This window comes from Carcharodon carcharias, chromosome 15 (genome assembly GCF_017639515.1).
Source record: "Carcharodon carcharias isolate sCarCar2 chromosome 15, sCarCar2.pri, whole genome shotgun sequence".
In the NCBI taxonomy this organism is placed as follows: Eukaryota; Metazoa; Chordata; class Chondrichthyes; order Lamniformes; family Lamnidae; genus Carcharodon; species Carcharodon carcharias.
Window position 1 is genome coordinate 105,965,307 of NC_054481.1, and position 15,438 is coordinate 105,980,744.

Genomic DNA, 15,438 nt, shown 5'->3' on the forward strand with positions numbered 1-15,438 from the left:
CGTTATGCACTTGCTTCTACAATTATGCTTCCAACCACATATCCTCAGCATCACCAGGGTCACTTATTTCCACCTCTGTAACATTGTCCAACTCTCCCCCGCCTCAGTTCATCTGCTGCTGAAACCCTTACCATGCTTTCAGTACCCTTAGATTTGACTATTCAATTCACTCCTGGCCAGCTTCCCACATTCTCCAAAAGCTTGAGATCATCCAAACTTTTGCTGTCCAAATCCCCACTTGCACCAAGTCCTGTTCACCTCTTACCCTCTGTGCTTGCTGACCTACATTGGCTCCTGGTCAAGCAATGGCCTTGATTTTAAAATTCTCATCCTTGTTATCAAATTGCTCCTAGCCTCACCCCTCCCTATCTTTGTAATCTCCTCCAAACTTACAACCTCCCGGGGTATCTACACTTCTCTAATTCTGGCATCTTGAACATCCCCGAATTTAATCGCTCTACCATTGGTAGCTATGCCTTCAGCCACCTTGGCCCTAAGCTCTGGGATTCCCTCCCTAAACTCCTCTGCCTTTCTCACTCTCTTTCCTTCTTTAAGACATTCCTCAAAACCTACCTTTTTGACCAAACTTATGGCCATCTGCCCTATTATCGCCTTATATAGCTCAAGGTCAAATTTTACTTTATAACATTCCTGTGAAGCGCTTTGGGACATTTTATTATATTAAAGGTGCTACATGAATACAAGTTGTTGTACACACATTCACTCACATATATACCCTCAGCACACGTACACCTGTGGAAAGATATATTGCATATGCACTTGCATTTACATACATTTACGTAAATATGCCCACACTCAAGCTCACGCACATTAACACTCTCTCAATCTCCTGATCACATTATGCAAGAGGGTAGGTGGAGGTGCACATTCCTTTATTCCAGTGAATGGCTTTAAATCTATTTTCCAGTAAAAACATTGCACCATTAAGCTAGCCCAGGGACGGAGCCTCTTATAAAGTTTGTCACACAGATTCCAACAACAGATCCCCAACAAAAAGCAGCTCCATAGCCGACATGTGTGGTCTTCACTCCAAAGAACTTGGTCGGACCAGTATGGCTGGAGCTGAGGGGACAATTTATCCGGTGAGGATAGCACGCCAGGGTTGGATCACGGAGAAGGGAAATTCTAGTGTTTTGGTTGGTAATCTTTGGAGATCAAGCAAGAATTTATTCAGAACATTTCCCTTTAGCAGGCTGGATGGTTCAATTATAATCCATGGTAGGTCTGGGGGATGAGATTAAATAGTTCAGATAGAATGGGTGGCCTATGTGCCTTGAGAGGAGAGTGTTTGACTAGCCTGTTTTCACTCTGTGCTTGGTTCTTCACAGATGACTGATGTATGCTGCTATCTTGCCCAAGTGGAAATATTTAATGTGTGACGGTGAATATTGAGAATATCCCAGCTAAATCCAATTCCCCTCTTGCCTGATGTCCACACACTTACACAATGTCCAGGAGGAGTGGCTATAGAGTGATCAGCAGCAGCTCTCAGGCTGCTAATGAAGAGGTCGTGATGGCAACTCCAGTACTCCAACTCCAAGATCAAGTAACAGGAAGGCCCTGGATATATTCAGAGAGCCATTTGAAGATGCCCAGTAGTTCTTAAAATTCCTCAGTGTGTAACACCCTGCTCCATAATTTAATAACTCTGGAACTCTTTCTACTGGACTCCCATTCAGGTACAGGAATGGAAGGCTCGAAACAGCACAGCACTCCAATACAATCCAGCTGAATAAACAGCAGTCTGTGCTCTGGCTGTTAGCTGGGCCATTGCTTCAGTATGACAGCTTCCTTCAGTGAAGGAAGGGCTACAGATCCCCATTTTCCAACAGCAAGCTAGTGGCCAGACAATGAACCTCTACCATGGCAGGGATGGTTGAGATCAGCAACTTTCTCTGTGGAACACTATCTTGATTCTCCTGTTCTTGGGACATAAGGGGATGAAGAGACTGAATAGAAAACCAAAAGTCCATGATCTATTTGTAATGAAGGGGACACAGTGACTGAATATTGCTTCAAGAACATAAGAAATGGAAGCAGGAGTAGGGTATTTAGCTCCTTGAGCCTGCTCTACCATTCAATAAGTTCAAGGCTGATCTACTTAACTTCACTTTCCTGCCTGCTCTCCCCTAATCCTTGGCTCCCTAGTAAATCAAAAGTCTGCCCTTCTCAGCCTTGAGTATATTCAATGGCCCAGCCTCCATGACTCACAGGGGAAAAGAATTCCAAAGTCTAACGACCCTCTTGAGAGAAGAAATTCTTCCTCACCTCTGTTTAAATGGGAGACCCCTTATTTTGAAACTGTGCCCCCAGTTCTAGATGTCCCGTATGAAGGGAAACATCCTCCCTATCAAGCCCCCCAGAATCATATATGCTTCAATAGGATCACCTCTCATTCTTCTAAACTCCAATGAGTACAGGCCCGACCTGCTCAACCTTTCCTCATAAGACAACCCCTTCATTCCAGAAATCAGCCTGGTGAACCGGCTCCGAGCTTCCTCCAACAAAAGCTTTGAGATGCTGCAGGGTATAATAGGAGTCAGTGGAGGCTCTTTAACTTTTTTTAAATAAAAGTTTTGTTTCTAGGTATAAACAACTTGCCGGGAGCGGGGGTGGGGAAGAGCCAGTAGGGCCGGGGTGGGTAGGTGGATGGGCGAGGGTGGAAACAAATGACCAAGTGCCCTAGATTAACTCAAAAACAAAATATTGTGCTTGCTGGAAATCTGAATTAAAAATTGCTGGAAATACTCAGCAGGTCTGGCAGCATTTGTAGAGAGAGAAACAAGAGTTAGTGTTGCTCCACAGATACTGCCTGAGGATTTCCAGCATTCGCAGTATTTTGCTTCAATGCACTCGTCTCCTAGGGAAAGGTGGTGGTGGGGGGTGGGGGGGGTTGCCTGTTGTGTGTGGTTTGCGAAGATTTCCTGCACCAAGTGTTTAACGGGTATGAATTTCTCACACTCAAGGCAATATTTACTGATGACAAGTCACAAAGATCAAATCTTGCCCGTGACTGGAGGGAGAATCTATCTGAACCCTGGAGGGAGGTGGATAAAAAAAGTAACTTGACCTTTTTTGTAAACATTTACACTTTTTTTTCAATTCAGTAGCTAACTAGACAGGACAGAGCAGAGGATTGAGAAATATTTACTTGTTGTTTTCTCCTGGTCTGATCCTTGTGAGGTCCGCCTCTGCAGACCACTGGACTCACCCCTCTCAGCCTCCGCCAGCAGTGTATTGAGGGAGAAGTCACTCTTGGAAGTGGCTGTGAAGTTTCTCTCAGTGGCCAGGCTCCGGTGTGGCCAGCTGTCAGCCTTGCCCACCACCTGCCGGCCAGACAGGGCTGCAGTCCCTTTGGCAGGCCCACCGTCCTCACCAGCATGGTAGAGAGTTAAGCTCTCCGCCGATCCTCGCCCAGCACTGAGTTCTGACTGTGAAGCTCTGAGCCGCAATTGAGCATCCCTTTCGGCATCCCAGCCACTGAAAGGCAAGGAAAACTGTCGGTTCAGCTCAGCTCTAGGTCTCAAATCTTGCTGCCTGCGAAGACCAGCTCCTGCATCCCTCTGCGTATCTGGGTCCTGTTCATCCTTTGCTTTCCCCTCCTCGCAGTTTGGCTTCTCCATCACATCAGGACTGAGGGGAGTGTTGATCCTCTTTTTACCATTCAGCATAAGGTCTGGCAGCACATTAAAGGAGACGCTCTCCTCCTGGCAGATGGCAATATGGTTCTTCAAGCAAGGGCTCTCATTCAAGCTGTCCTTGAGAGGTTCCATCTCCTCGCCATTGGAAATACGCATCTCTGCAGGACATCAATGAGAAAATCGATTCAGAACCAGAAGAAAGTCAGGTACAGAACTCAAACCAACAACAGCGTCAGAGCTGAAAGTGCACTGAAGCAGTCTAGTATTATTGTAATTACAACGCTCGTTAAACTGGCTTCATACCTCCATCACTAAGTGCACTGCCTCCCCTGTGTAGCTGAACACTACACTGCAGCAGGTCCCAAGTTTGATTGTGCTCAGTTTACTGGTCCCAGCTTGGACAAGCAGTCAGGGCATTGCAATTGATGCCCAGGGCTAAAGAGAAACAAAATCAGGCAGGGCTCACACTTTATTGAAAAATGTATATGTCTGGGTGTCAGATGCAGGCATAGTAGTTGAATAGCCCCCTGGACTCACAGCCTAGGGCTCATCCCACAAGAATGACCACTTGGGCAAGGATGCATTGGTAATCGGCATTATTGGAATGGTGTCTTAGCACCTCCAAGACCATAAGAACATACAAATTAGGAGCAGGAGGAGGCCACTTGGCCCCTCGAGCCTGCTATGCCATTCATTAATATCATGGCTGATCCAGTTGTAACTTCAACTTCACATTCCCACCTACCGCCAATAACCTTCCCCCCTTCCCCACAATCCCCCCCAACCATCGCCTTAATTATCAAGAATCTATCTAGCCCTGCCTTAAAAATATTCAAAGTCTCTGCTTCCATCACCTTTTGAGGAAGAGAGTTCCAAAGACTCACAACCCTCAGAGAAAAAGTTTCTCCTCATCCCTGAGATCAATTAACACAATAACTGTAACCAGCAGAATAAGGAAAATCTTCAGGTAGATGTCACTGGTGTCAATGTGCTAGTTACTGTGGAAAGCAATACTGTAAAAGTGGGCATCTGTAAGCTGAAGGAATGCAGAACAATTTTATCCCTTTAGCTGCTTAAAGCCAAAGGAACATTTATTTCCAAATAAATCAGCAATGCCCATGGTCAGCCACAATATACAAATCTACAGTGCTGGTGGGAAATCATTCTTCCAGTGAGATAAAATTAACTATATCTGTTCCAAAATAAACCATTCCTGCTCACCTCCCCCCAATCAGAACAATTACTTGCATTTTATATAATGTCTTTTAACTTGGTAAAATATCCCAGGATGCTTCACTGGAGAATTATCAAATGGGATTTGACACAGGAGATATATAAGGAGATATGAGGAGAAGTGACCAAAAGTTTGGTCAATGAGGTAGGTTTTAAGGGGGGTCTCAGCGAGATGTAAAGGCTTAGGGAGGGAGTTCCAGAGCTTAGGGCCTAGGCAGCTTGACATGACCGCCAACTGTGGCATGATTAAAATCGGACATGTGAAAGAGGCTAGAATTGGAGGACTGCAAAGATCTCAGAGGGTTGCAAGGCAGGAAGAAGTTACAGCAGTAGCGAGCAGCGAGACCAAGGAGGGGTTTGAAAACAAGGGTGAGAATTCTAAAAGCGAGGCACATCAGACAGGGTGAAAAGTAGGACCGTGAGTACAGGAGTAATGAGTGATTGGGACAACGTTAGTTATGATACCTGTAGAAGAATTTTGGATGAGCTCGAGTTTACTGAGAGTAGAAGACAGGAAAGGAGAGCACTGGGGGTATAGTCAAAGTCTATGGATGAGGATTTCATCAACAGAGGCAAGGGCATAGAGAGGCCCATGTTAAGGAGGTGGATGTAGTTTGTGACAGAGAAGATACGGGGCTGGATTATACGAGGGGCCATACTGTTCGCCCCCCTGGAAGAAACATTGGTCAAAAGGCTGCCCTGCAGCAATATGACCCTGCGGGTGGCCTTAACAAGCTGAGGGTCAGACTTCCGCCCCTCAGGGAAAGGAAGTAGAGCCGTTAAGAGCTGCTGGCCAGTCTGATTGTCAGTGAGTTCTTGCAGCCCCAGCAGCAGGCCCTGGGAAGAAGACAGTTAATTTGGGCCATTTTGGACGGAAAGGGATCAGGCACCTGGGGGGTGGGGGGAGCGCGAGGGGGTTTGGAGAGGGTGGGTTTCGGATGCTAGGTAGGGAGGCACAAAGGCAGGGTACAGTCTTAAGGGGGGGTGCACCCAATGCGCTCAGGGCACCCTACTAAGGCGGTGCTCCCTTCCTTCCTGCCCCTTCACCAACTTTGATGAAAAATCGGGCTGGCCATTCTCGACCTCCTTCCACCAGCCAGTATCATTGCCGGTGAAGTGGAACAAGGCTCTGAATTGCCACTTAATTGGGCAGTCAAGGGCCTCAATTGGCCTAAGGGTGGGCATGCTGTCTGGTGCCTTACCCGCCCACTGCATTATAAGGGACAGCTTGGGGGTGGGCAGGAAGGTGGTGGGCTACCCACCCATCCAATTTTAGGTGCCCTCCCACCTCAAAAATGCTCACCAGGGAGGGAGGGGTCATAAAACTCCCCCCATGGAGTCAGAAGCTCAGGTTTTGGTCCAGTTGGACACCAAGTGTGTGGACAGTCTGGTTCAGGGGAGAGGAATGGAGTCGGTGACTATAGAATGAAGATACTGGCAGTGAACAGTCTTCCCAATATTTAACTGGAGGAAATTTATGCCCACCTGTCTTGATGTCAGACAAGCAATTGTGACAAACCAGAGGGGAGTTGAGAGAGATGTCGGTGAGATAGAGCTGGGTATCATCAGTGTACTAGTGGAACCTGATATATGGACACTGCCACTGAGGATGAAAATGGGAGGGGACCGATCATAGATCCTTGAGTCACACCAGAGGTAGTGGCACGGGAGCAGAAAGCCATTTCAGGAAATTTTCTGGCTGGATAAGTGAGTGCAGAACCACCCAGCTGAACAGCAGAGGAGAGGCATTGGAGGAGGACTGTGTGGTCAACCATGTCAAAGATGGCAGGCAGTTTGAGAAGGATGAAAAAGAGTAGTTCATCATGGTCATGTAGGATGTCATTTGTGACTTTGATAAGGGCTGTTTCAGCTTTGTGGCAATGTGGGAACCGGATTGGAGGGAGTCAAGTGTAGAGTGGCAGGATTTAGAGTAGGACAACACTTTGGAGAGGAAAATTAAGCTGGATTTGGGGCAATAGTTTGCGAGAACACAGCATCCAAAGGTGGGCTTTTTGAGCAGGGGTACAGTACCTAAGGAGAGTGGACCATTAGCTAACAGTGAAGAGAAGTTGGCGATTAACTTTGTATCCCAGGGTGATCCTGGCAGTTTCAGCAGAGGAGCGCAAGATACCATAATGCTTTATGTGGTCCAGTCAGTTCAGTTAAAACAATTGTCTGCCATAAACATTCAAGACTGCATCATGTCAAATCAATATTTTGCCCAATAGCAGTTAAAGTAAAATAAAACAAAATTCATCATTTTTTTTAAGTTTCTTACCTCTGCTCCCCCATCCAGTTCCGTCTGTTCCTGTCCTCCAACTTTTTCTACCTCCCATAATTGGCCACTCTACATCCCCATGTGTGATTCCCAGTCCACCTAATCCCACCTCCATCTCACTGCCTGACTCTACCCCTGCCTCAGCTCATCTGCTGCTGAAACCCACATCCAAGACTATCTCAATGCTTTCCTGGCCTCTCCACCCTACATAAACTTGAGTTCATCCAGAACTCTGCTTCCCACATCCTAATTCACACCATCTCCCATTTACCCATCACCACTGTGCTCACTGACCGATATTGGCTCCCAGTACACCAGTGCCCCAGTTTTAAAATTTTCATCCTTGTTTTCAAATCCCACCATGATCTCAGACCCCCTCCCTATCTCTAGCACCTTTTGAGGTCTCTGTAATGCTCCAATTCTGAGCTCTTGCGCGTCCCTAATTTTAATTGGTGGCTGTCCCTTCAGCTGCCAAGGTGCCAAGCTTTGGAATTCCTTCCTTAAACCTCTTTGCCAAACTACTTCTCTACCTTCCTCTAAGACACTCCTTAAAATCTACCTCTTTAACAAGCTTTTTGACATCTGATCTAATGTAACTCCATGTCAAAAGTTGTTTGATAATGCTCCTGTGAAGTACATTGGGACATTTACCTATGTTGTGTGTCAACCAAGGCTCAGCTTGTAGCACTCTTACCTCTGAGTCACAAGGTTTCGGGTTCAAGTCCCACTCCAGGACAAAAATCAAAGCTGACACTCATTCCAGTGCAGTACTGAGGGAATATTGCATTGTTAGAGGTGCAGTGTTCTTGGATAAGGTGTTAAATCAAGGCCCTGCCTCCCTGCTCAGGTGGATGTAAAAGATCCACTAATTTGAAGAACAGCAGTGGAGTTATACCCTGTGTCCTGGCCAATAGCTTTCTCTCAATCAACAAAAAAAAGAGATTATCTGTTTATTATCACAATGCTGTTTACTGTGTGCATATTGGTTTTCCCATTTCCTATACTACAACACTGACTGCATTTCAAAAAGTACTTCATTGGCTGTGTAAGGAACACATCTTTTTATTTCTGTTGGACTGTTGTAGAGAGCATGTCTTTTTTATTTTCAGTTGGACTATAGATTGGAATTACAGTGACTGCAGTTTGAGAGACATGTCCTCTAGAACAGGATAAGAAATATATACAATATTGCAGCCCTGGAACAGAGTATGCCATGAAAGACAGGATGGTGCCAGAAAGGAGTGCTAAACCAAGGGAGCTGCCTGACAACAGCATTTTAATTGGCTCCCGACCAGGTGACCAGGATTTTGTGTGAGGGCAGTGCAGCTGAATAGCTCCTAGCCTGAAAAGAACAAGACCTAAAACCTTTTTCTCCTGTGCAAGAAGATTCCAGTAATTCCACAATAATAGCTGGCTGGCTTTTTCTCCTTATATTCCTATAACCTGCTCTCTCTCTGAAAACCCCTATCAAGAGGCAAAGGGGAAAAATCACTGTTAGAGACATTGAAAGGCAAGTGCTCAGCCAAGTGAACTAAATACTGAAAGTGCTGGAATACCACCTTGTGTCATCAACAAGAACTGAAAGGAATTTGGAAGACATCGATCAAAATCAACCCATTAAATCCTGTACTCCGGAATTGGTGCAATTGAACAGTTTCTTTTGCCATTGTTAACGACAATTTGTTCAATAAACAGTTAATATCTTACTAAGTTTACAAACCTGGTGCTCGTATTCTGTTAACCTAAATTAAACAGTTAGGTAGAACTGGGGCAATCTAGTGGTTTGGTCAAACTTTTCACATTTGTCACCGCTCAGGGAAACAGTGGGGCTTGATATTACAGCGCACTATCCCCAGTGAGTCGTGACAAAGTTTGGGGGCTCGATGGGATATTTTGGAACGAAAGTGATTTGGGTGTAGATTTAGTAAGTAAAAAGCTACAAGGAAACACCAGGTTTGTACTGTCAAAAATAAGATGGCACTGGAAACTGCTAAAGCTTTCCTGCAAGTGGAAGAGATGTCCCTGACAATTTTACAAGGGATCCCAAAAGCCAGGTTAATCAAATTGGCAAGTAAATTAAGAGTAGGATTGCCTGCCAAAGCTGGGGAGGTGGAGATAATCGAAAAGATGGAACAGCATTTGAAATTGGAAGGAATACCTGAGAGACCAAGTTTTCCAAGGGGTGGTTCATTGGAATGGGCTCAAATTCAGTTGCAAATAAAAAAATTGGAACTGGAAGCAGCAGAAAAGGAAAGTGAAAGGACATTTCAAAGGGAGTTAGAAATGGGGGCGTTAAAAAAGGAAGAGGAAGAAAAACAGAGAGAAGCCTAGCTTAAAATGAGGACTTTTAAAAAAAGAGACACTAGTAGGTGAGGCAGGACTTATTTCCAGATCAGAATCCAGTGGGCAGATGTTTAAATTTGTACAAGCTCTTCCAAAGTTTGAGGAAAGGGATGTTGAAGCATTCTTTATTTCATTTGAGAAGACAGCTAAATAGATGAACTGGCCAAAGGAAAACTGGATATTGCCCATGCAGAGCAAATTGACAGGTAGAGCACAGGAAATTTATGCTTTACTGTCAGAGGAGGTTTCTAGGGATTATGATGTGATTTAAAAAAGGCCATTTTGAGTGCATATGAGTGGTCCCTTAAGCATACAGACAAAAGTGTCAAAATTTAAGGAAACAGCCTAGGCAAACTTGAATTTGAAAGGATTAAGCAAAGTATTTTTTACAGGTGGACACGAGCATTAGGAGTTGAAACTACTTATGAAGTTCTCAGAGAGACTATTCTCTTGGAAGAATTTAAAAACTCCCTACCTTCTGTAATAAGAACCCATGTTGAAGACCAAGGAGTTGCAACAGCTGTACAGGCAGCAGTAATGGCTGACGATTATGAGCTGATCCATAAACTAAATCTTTTTTCCATCGCTCCCATAAATTTGAAAAGGATAGTAAGCTGGAGATTGAAAGGAAGGCATGTAGCCAGGGTAAAGATGGATAGCTGGGAATACCTTGAGATCTCCTCTCCAGATCAGCAAGAAAGGTACTGAGTGTGGAGGTGAAACTCAAAGGCCGAAGTGTTTCCATTGTAATAAAGTAGGATACATTCGTTCAGAATGCTGGAAGTTGCGGGGGCAGCCCATGGGGCTTATTGGAGTTCATAAGAGTGAGTCCGAAAAGGGAATTCAAAAAGAAAATCCCACAGATCAAATTGTAGCTTTAACTACAAATAAGGGTCTGGAAGTAAACACTGCTGTAAATGCAGGTGAAGTGAATAAGGTAGATGAGAGATATAAAGGGATTTTGTCAAAAGGAAAGATAACCCCCTTATCATCAAATGATGCAGCTAAACCCATAATTATAGTAAGAGACACAGGAACTACTCAAACTCTTTTGCTGGAGGTGGACCTAGTTTTCCCTTCAGAGAGTTCAATGAAAGCTAAAGTATTGGTAAATGGGATAAGTGAACAGTATATCCCGGTTCCATTGTACAAAGTGCAATTGGAGTGTGATTTGTTGTCTGGATCAGTGATTAAGAAATTACCCATGGATGGCGTTGGTTTACTCCTGGGGAATGATTTGGCAGGAGTGAAGGTTATAACTTTGCCCATAATTACAGGAAGTCCGAGAGATACTAAAGAGATAGAACAGTTACAATAACAAGTTCCTGGTATTTTTCCACCATGTGTGGTGACCAGAGCAATGGCTAAACAAAGTCCATCACCAGAGGTCAAAGTAATACCATGAGCAGATGTTAGAGTAACCAAAACTTTCTTTAAGGATGAGGGTAATTCAAAGGAAGTGTTTGGCATGTCTTCATTAATTGAGGCTCAGAAAGCAGATCCAAAGTTAAACAAGTTAGCACAGTCAGCTCACACTGAAGCTGAGGCAGAATGAGTTCCAGAGTGTTATTACATTAAAAACAGAGTTATAATGAGGAAGTGGAGACACCCTCCCAGAGCTGCAGATGAGGAATGGACAGTTGTTCATCAGATAGTGGTACTGTCCAAATATCATAAGGAGATATTGCGAGTAGCACATGAAATCCCTGTGGCAGGACATGTAGGAATACGGAAAGCCCAAGCATCGATAAACAAGCATTTTATCTGGCCAAGACTTCATAAGAACATAGTACAATTTTGTAAAATATGTCATACATGTCAGCTGGTAGGTAAACCTCAACATGTAATCAAACCAGCTCCTTTAATACCCATACCAGTTTTTGAAGAACCATTCAGTCGGTAATTAGTAGATTGTGTAGGATCATTACCCAAAATGAAAGCAGGACATCAGTATATCCTTACAATCAAGGATATGACAACCCAATTTCCAGAAGCTATTCCTTTAAGGACAATTACAGCTAAGGTGGTAGTGGAAAAGTTAGTTTTTCACTCCTTATGGCCTACCAATTGAAATACAATCTGACCAAGGTTCATGCCTAAAGCTTCCCAGGACATAATCAGAAATTTGGATATCAAACAAAGAAAGTCTACTGCCTTTAGCTCACACACACAGGGAGCTATAGAGGGATCAAAACAAAAAACCGCAGATGCTGGAAATCTGAAAGAAAAACAGAAAATGCTGGAAAAACTCAGCAGGTCTGACAGCATTTGTAGACAGAGAAACAGAGTTAACACTTTGAGTCTGTATGACTTCTTCAGAGCTACAGAGAAGTAGAAATGTGATGAAATTTATACTGTTTGAGGTGGGTGGAGCAGGTGAAGCTGGATAGAAGGTCAGTATAGGTGGAGGCAAAGGAGAGATTGACAAAGATGTCATGAACAAAAGAACAAAGGGAGTGTTAATGGTAGTGGTAAAGGCTAAAAAAAAGGTGCTGATAGTGGCAAAGATAAGAAAGCAGAATGTGATAATAGCTGAACAGGGGTAAGCACTCTGAAAATAGTGCTTTAGAGAGTTAAAAACAAAAAAAAATAAAAATAAAAAAAACAAAAAAAAAAACAAAAAAACTGCGGATGCTGGAAATCCAAAACAAAAACAGAATTACCTGGAAAAACTCAGCAGGTCTGGCAGCATCGGCGGAGAAGAAAAGAGTTGACGTTTCGAGTCCTCATGACCCTGTCGAAGGGTCATGAGGACTCGAAACGTCAACTCTTTTCTTCTCCGCCGATGCTGCCAGACCTGCTGAGTTTTTCCAGGTAATTCTGTTTTTGTGCTTTAGAGAGTGTTCTCTAAGCTTTGGAGAGATACCATCAGACTCTCAAAACCATGATTAAGACCTATTTCCATGAATACCCAAAGGGTTGGGACAAAGGATTATATTTCTTACTATTTGCTACCAGAGATTCTCCGAATTAATGTACTGGATTTAGTCCATTTGAATTGATCTATGATCATGAAATAAGAGGCCCATTAAAAGCAATTAAGGCAAAGTTCCTAAAGCAGAAAGACGAATCCTCCATGTTGGATTACATGTCATGTTTCTAGAAAGACTCACAGGAGCATGTAAAGTAGCATGAGCAATCGTGAGATTTTTGGGAATGTGTGGGTTTTATTGGAACTTCAGCACAATAGCCGTACCTCTCACCAATTTGTTAAGAAAACAGGCAAAAGTGATATGGTCAGCAGAATGCCAAACAGCCTTTGAAAAGCTGAAGGCAATCCTAATAAATGAACCAGTGTTTGCCACCCCTGACTTTACCAAACCTTTTAAAATGGCAATTGATGCTCATGACTTGGGCGCAGGTGTAGTCCTATTACAAGATGATAAATTAGGAATAGAGAAGCCAATGGGATACTTTTCCAAGAAACTAAATCAATATCAGAGGAAGTACTCTACAGTAGGAAAAGAAACTCTAGCATTCTTGTTGTCTCTTCAACACTTTGAAGTTTATGTCCAACATGATAACAAAGAAACACTAATCCACACTGTCCATAATCTGCTGGTGTTTATTGAAAAGTTAAAAACTCAAAATGCAAGACTGTTAAATGGACTCCATTGTTTCAACCATTCAATGTAAAGATTGTTCACATTGTCGGCAAAGATAATGTGATCGCAGATGCATTGCCCCAGGTGTAAAATACTGAAATAAGTTAAAGGGGTAAGAAATGCTGAAGATTGTATAAGATTGTATAAGGGGGTGGAAGGATAAATGAAAGTAAGTCTCGTGTTATGTTGTCCATGTGTCACATACCTTGCGATGAAACACATTTTTTGAAATGGCGATTCATCTCTTTTAAGGGTGGAGGCATGTAGGGAATGTACCTTTTTATTTCTGTTGGACTGTTGTGGAGAGCATGTCTTTTTATTTTCTGTTGGGCTGTGGATTGGAATTGCAGTGGCTGCAGTTTGAGAGACATGTCCAGGGGAACATGACGAGAGATATATATACGATGTTGCAGTCCTGGAACAGAGTGTGCCATGAAAGACAGGATGGTGCCAGAAAGGAGTTCTGGATCAAGGCAGCTGCCTGACAACTGCATTTTAAATGGCTCCTGACCAGGTGACCAGGATTTTGTGTGAGGGCAGTGCAGCTGAATAGCACCTAGCCTAAAAGGAACAAAATCTAAAACCTCTTTCTCCTGTATGTGAAAGATTACAACAATTCCACAATAATAGCTGGTTGGCTTTTTCTCATTATACCTCTATAACCTGCTCTCTCTCTCTGAAAACCCCTGTCAAGAGGCAAAGGGGAAAATCACTGTTGGAGACATTGAAAGGCAAGTACTCAACCAGTGAACTAAATTCTGAAAGTGCTGGAAGACCAACTCGTGTCATCAACAAGAAATGAAAGGAATTTGGAAGATATTGATCAAAATCAACCCATCGAATCCTGTACTCTGGAATTGGCGCTATTGAACTGTTTTATCCAACCTTGAAATCCATGATTTGTGTGTCTTATGTGTCGTGTGTGTGTGTGCGCATGTATAGGGATTTAAGAAGCAGGTAAAGTTTAAGTTATAGTGAGATAAATTAGCAGTTCATATTTCTTTCTTTTGCCAGTGTAAATGACAGTTTGTTCAATAAACAATTAGTTACTTATTAAGTTTACAAACCTAGTGCTCGTATTTTGTTAACCTAAATTAAACAGTTAGGTAGAATTGGGGCAATCTGGTGGTTTGGTCAAACTTTTCACATTTGTCGTGGCTCAGGGAACAGTGGGGCTGATATTACAGCGCACTTTCCCCAGTGAGTCATGTCGGCTGTAAAACACTTTGAGATGTCTGATGGTTGTGAAAAGCACTATATAAATGAAAATCTTTTTTTCTTTAACGGTGCTATATAAATGCAAGTTGTGTTCGCTAACATCAATGGGGTTAACACCAGGGGTTGTTACAAATGGCATCCATGCCTCCTGACATTTGGGGTGGGGAGATGAGGGGATGAAGGAATCAGACAAGATTCCTGCTGCTGACGGTGATTGCGTGATTTTGGCTGCGATCTGCATGTCGCTGGATGTTGGAAGAGCAAGGATCAGGCATGGCAGCCATGCCTCCCAGTGTTGCACATCCTACCAGTAGTCAATATCAAATCTCACATGTGAAGAATTGGGTGAGGATCTGCCCAGCAATAAGGGGCCTCATTCTTAGTGAGGAGTCAGCGCTTTCAGTTTACACAAGGAAGAACTGGAGAAGGAGAAATAAAGGGTGGAACTTTCCCCCTGTCGGGGGGGGTTGTGCGGGGGTAGGCACGGACCCGATCGGTTCCCCTGATCGGGTCCGCGCCAATTAAGGCCCACCCAGCCTGGAAGCACAGAGGTGCCCCAGGGAGATTAGTTTTAAGTTTAAACAGTGTAATAAAATGTTGGAAAAATTTTTATGGCATGTCCCCTCATGTGAAACTGTCACATGAGCTGGGACATGTGCATTAATTTTAATTAAAATTTTTCTGAAAATTTTAAATCACTCATGAGACCTCATCCCGCCTGTGGATGAGGTTCCATGAAAAATGCGAAGGCCGCCTGGGCTCTTCACCTGCTTGTCAACCTTAAGGTTGGACGGGCAGCTTCCTCAATCAGTTTAATTAATTAATTAATGGCCTTAACAGACCTTTGACAGTTTGACGGGTGCGCAGCCAAGCTGAAAATCTAAATGACGTGCAGTGACGTTGGGACGCCCGCCCAACGTCACCCTGCATCATTTTACGCCTTGTGGAGCGGCCCCGCTCCCGCTCGCCAAGCCAAAGATTCATCCCAAAGTGTCATTTTAGACCAATGTAATTATAAAGAATTGGGTTCAACTCGTGGGAAGCTTAAAATTACACCTTTTACCATTGACGTGATCTTGGGAGCTTTAGTTTAGCTCAC

The 15,438-nt window shown here is 43.7% G+C and overlaps 1 protein-coding gene across 2 annotated transcripts in view; it reads right to left on the reverse strand.

Annotated features, from left to right (window-relative positions):
- The window catches only part of arhgef19 (Rho guanine nucleotide exchange factor (GEF) 19), a 90,203-nt gene that overhangs the window by 44,191 nt on the left and 30,574 nt on the right, over positions 1 to 15,438 (reverse strand). Inside the window, exon 2 of one of the 2 annotated variants that reach the window (XM_041205831.1) lies at positions 3,173 to 3,820. The exons of the other annotated variant lie outside the window; for it this stretch is intronic. Coding sequence (XP_041061765.1) covers positions 3,173 to 3,820 — 648 coding nt within the window. The remainder of the gene's footprint in view (positions 1 to 3,172; positions 3,821 to 15,438) is intronic. 2 annotated transcript variants of the gene reach the window in all.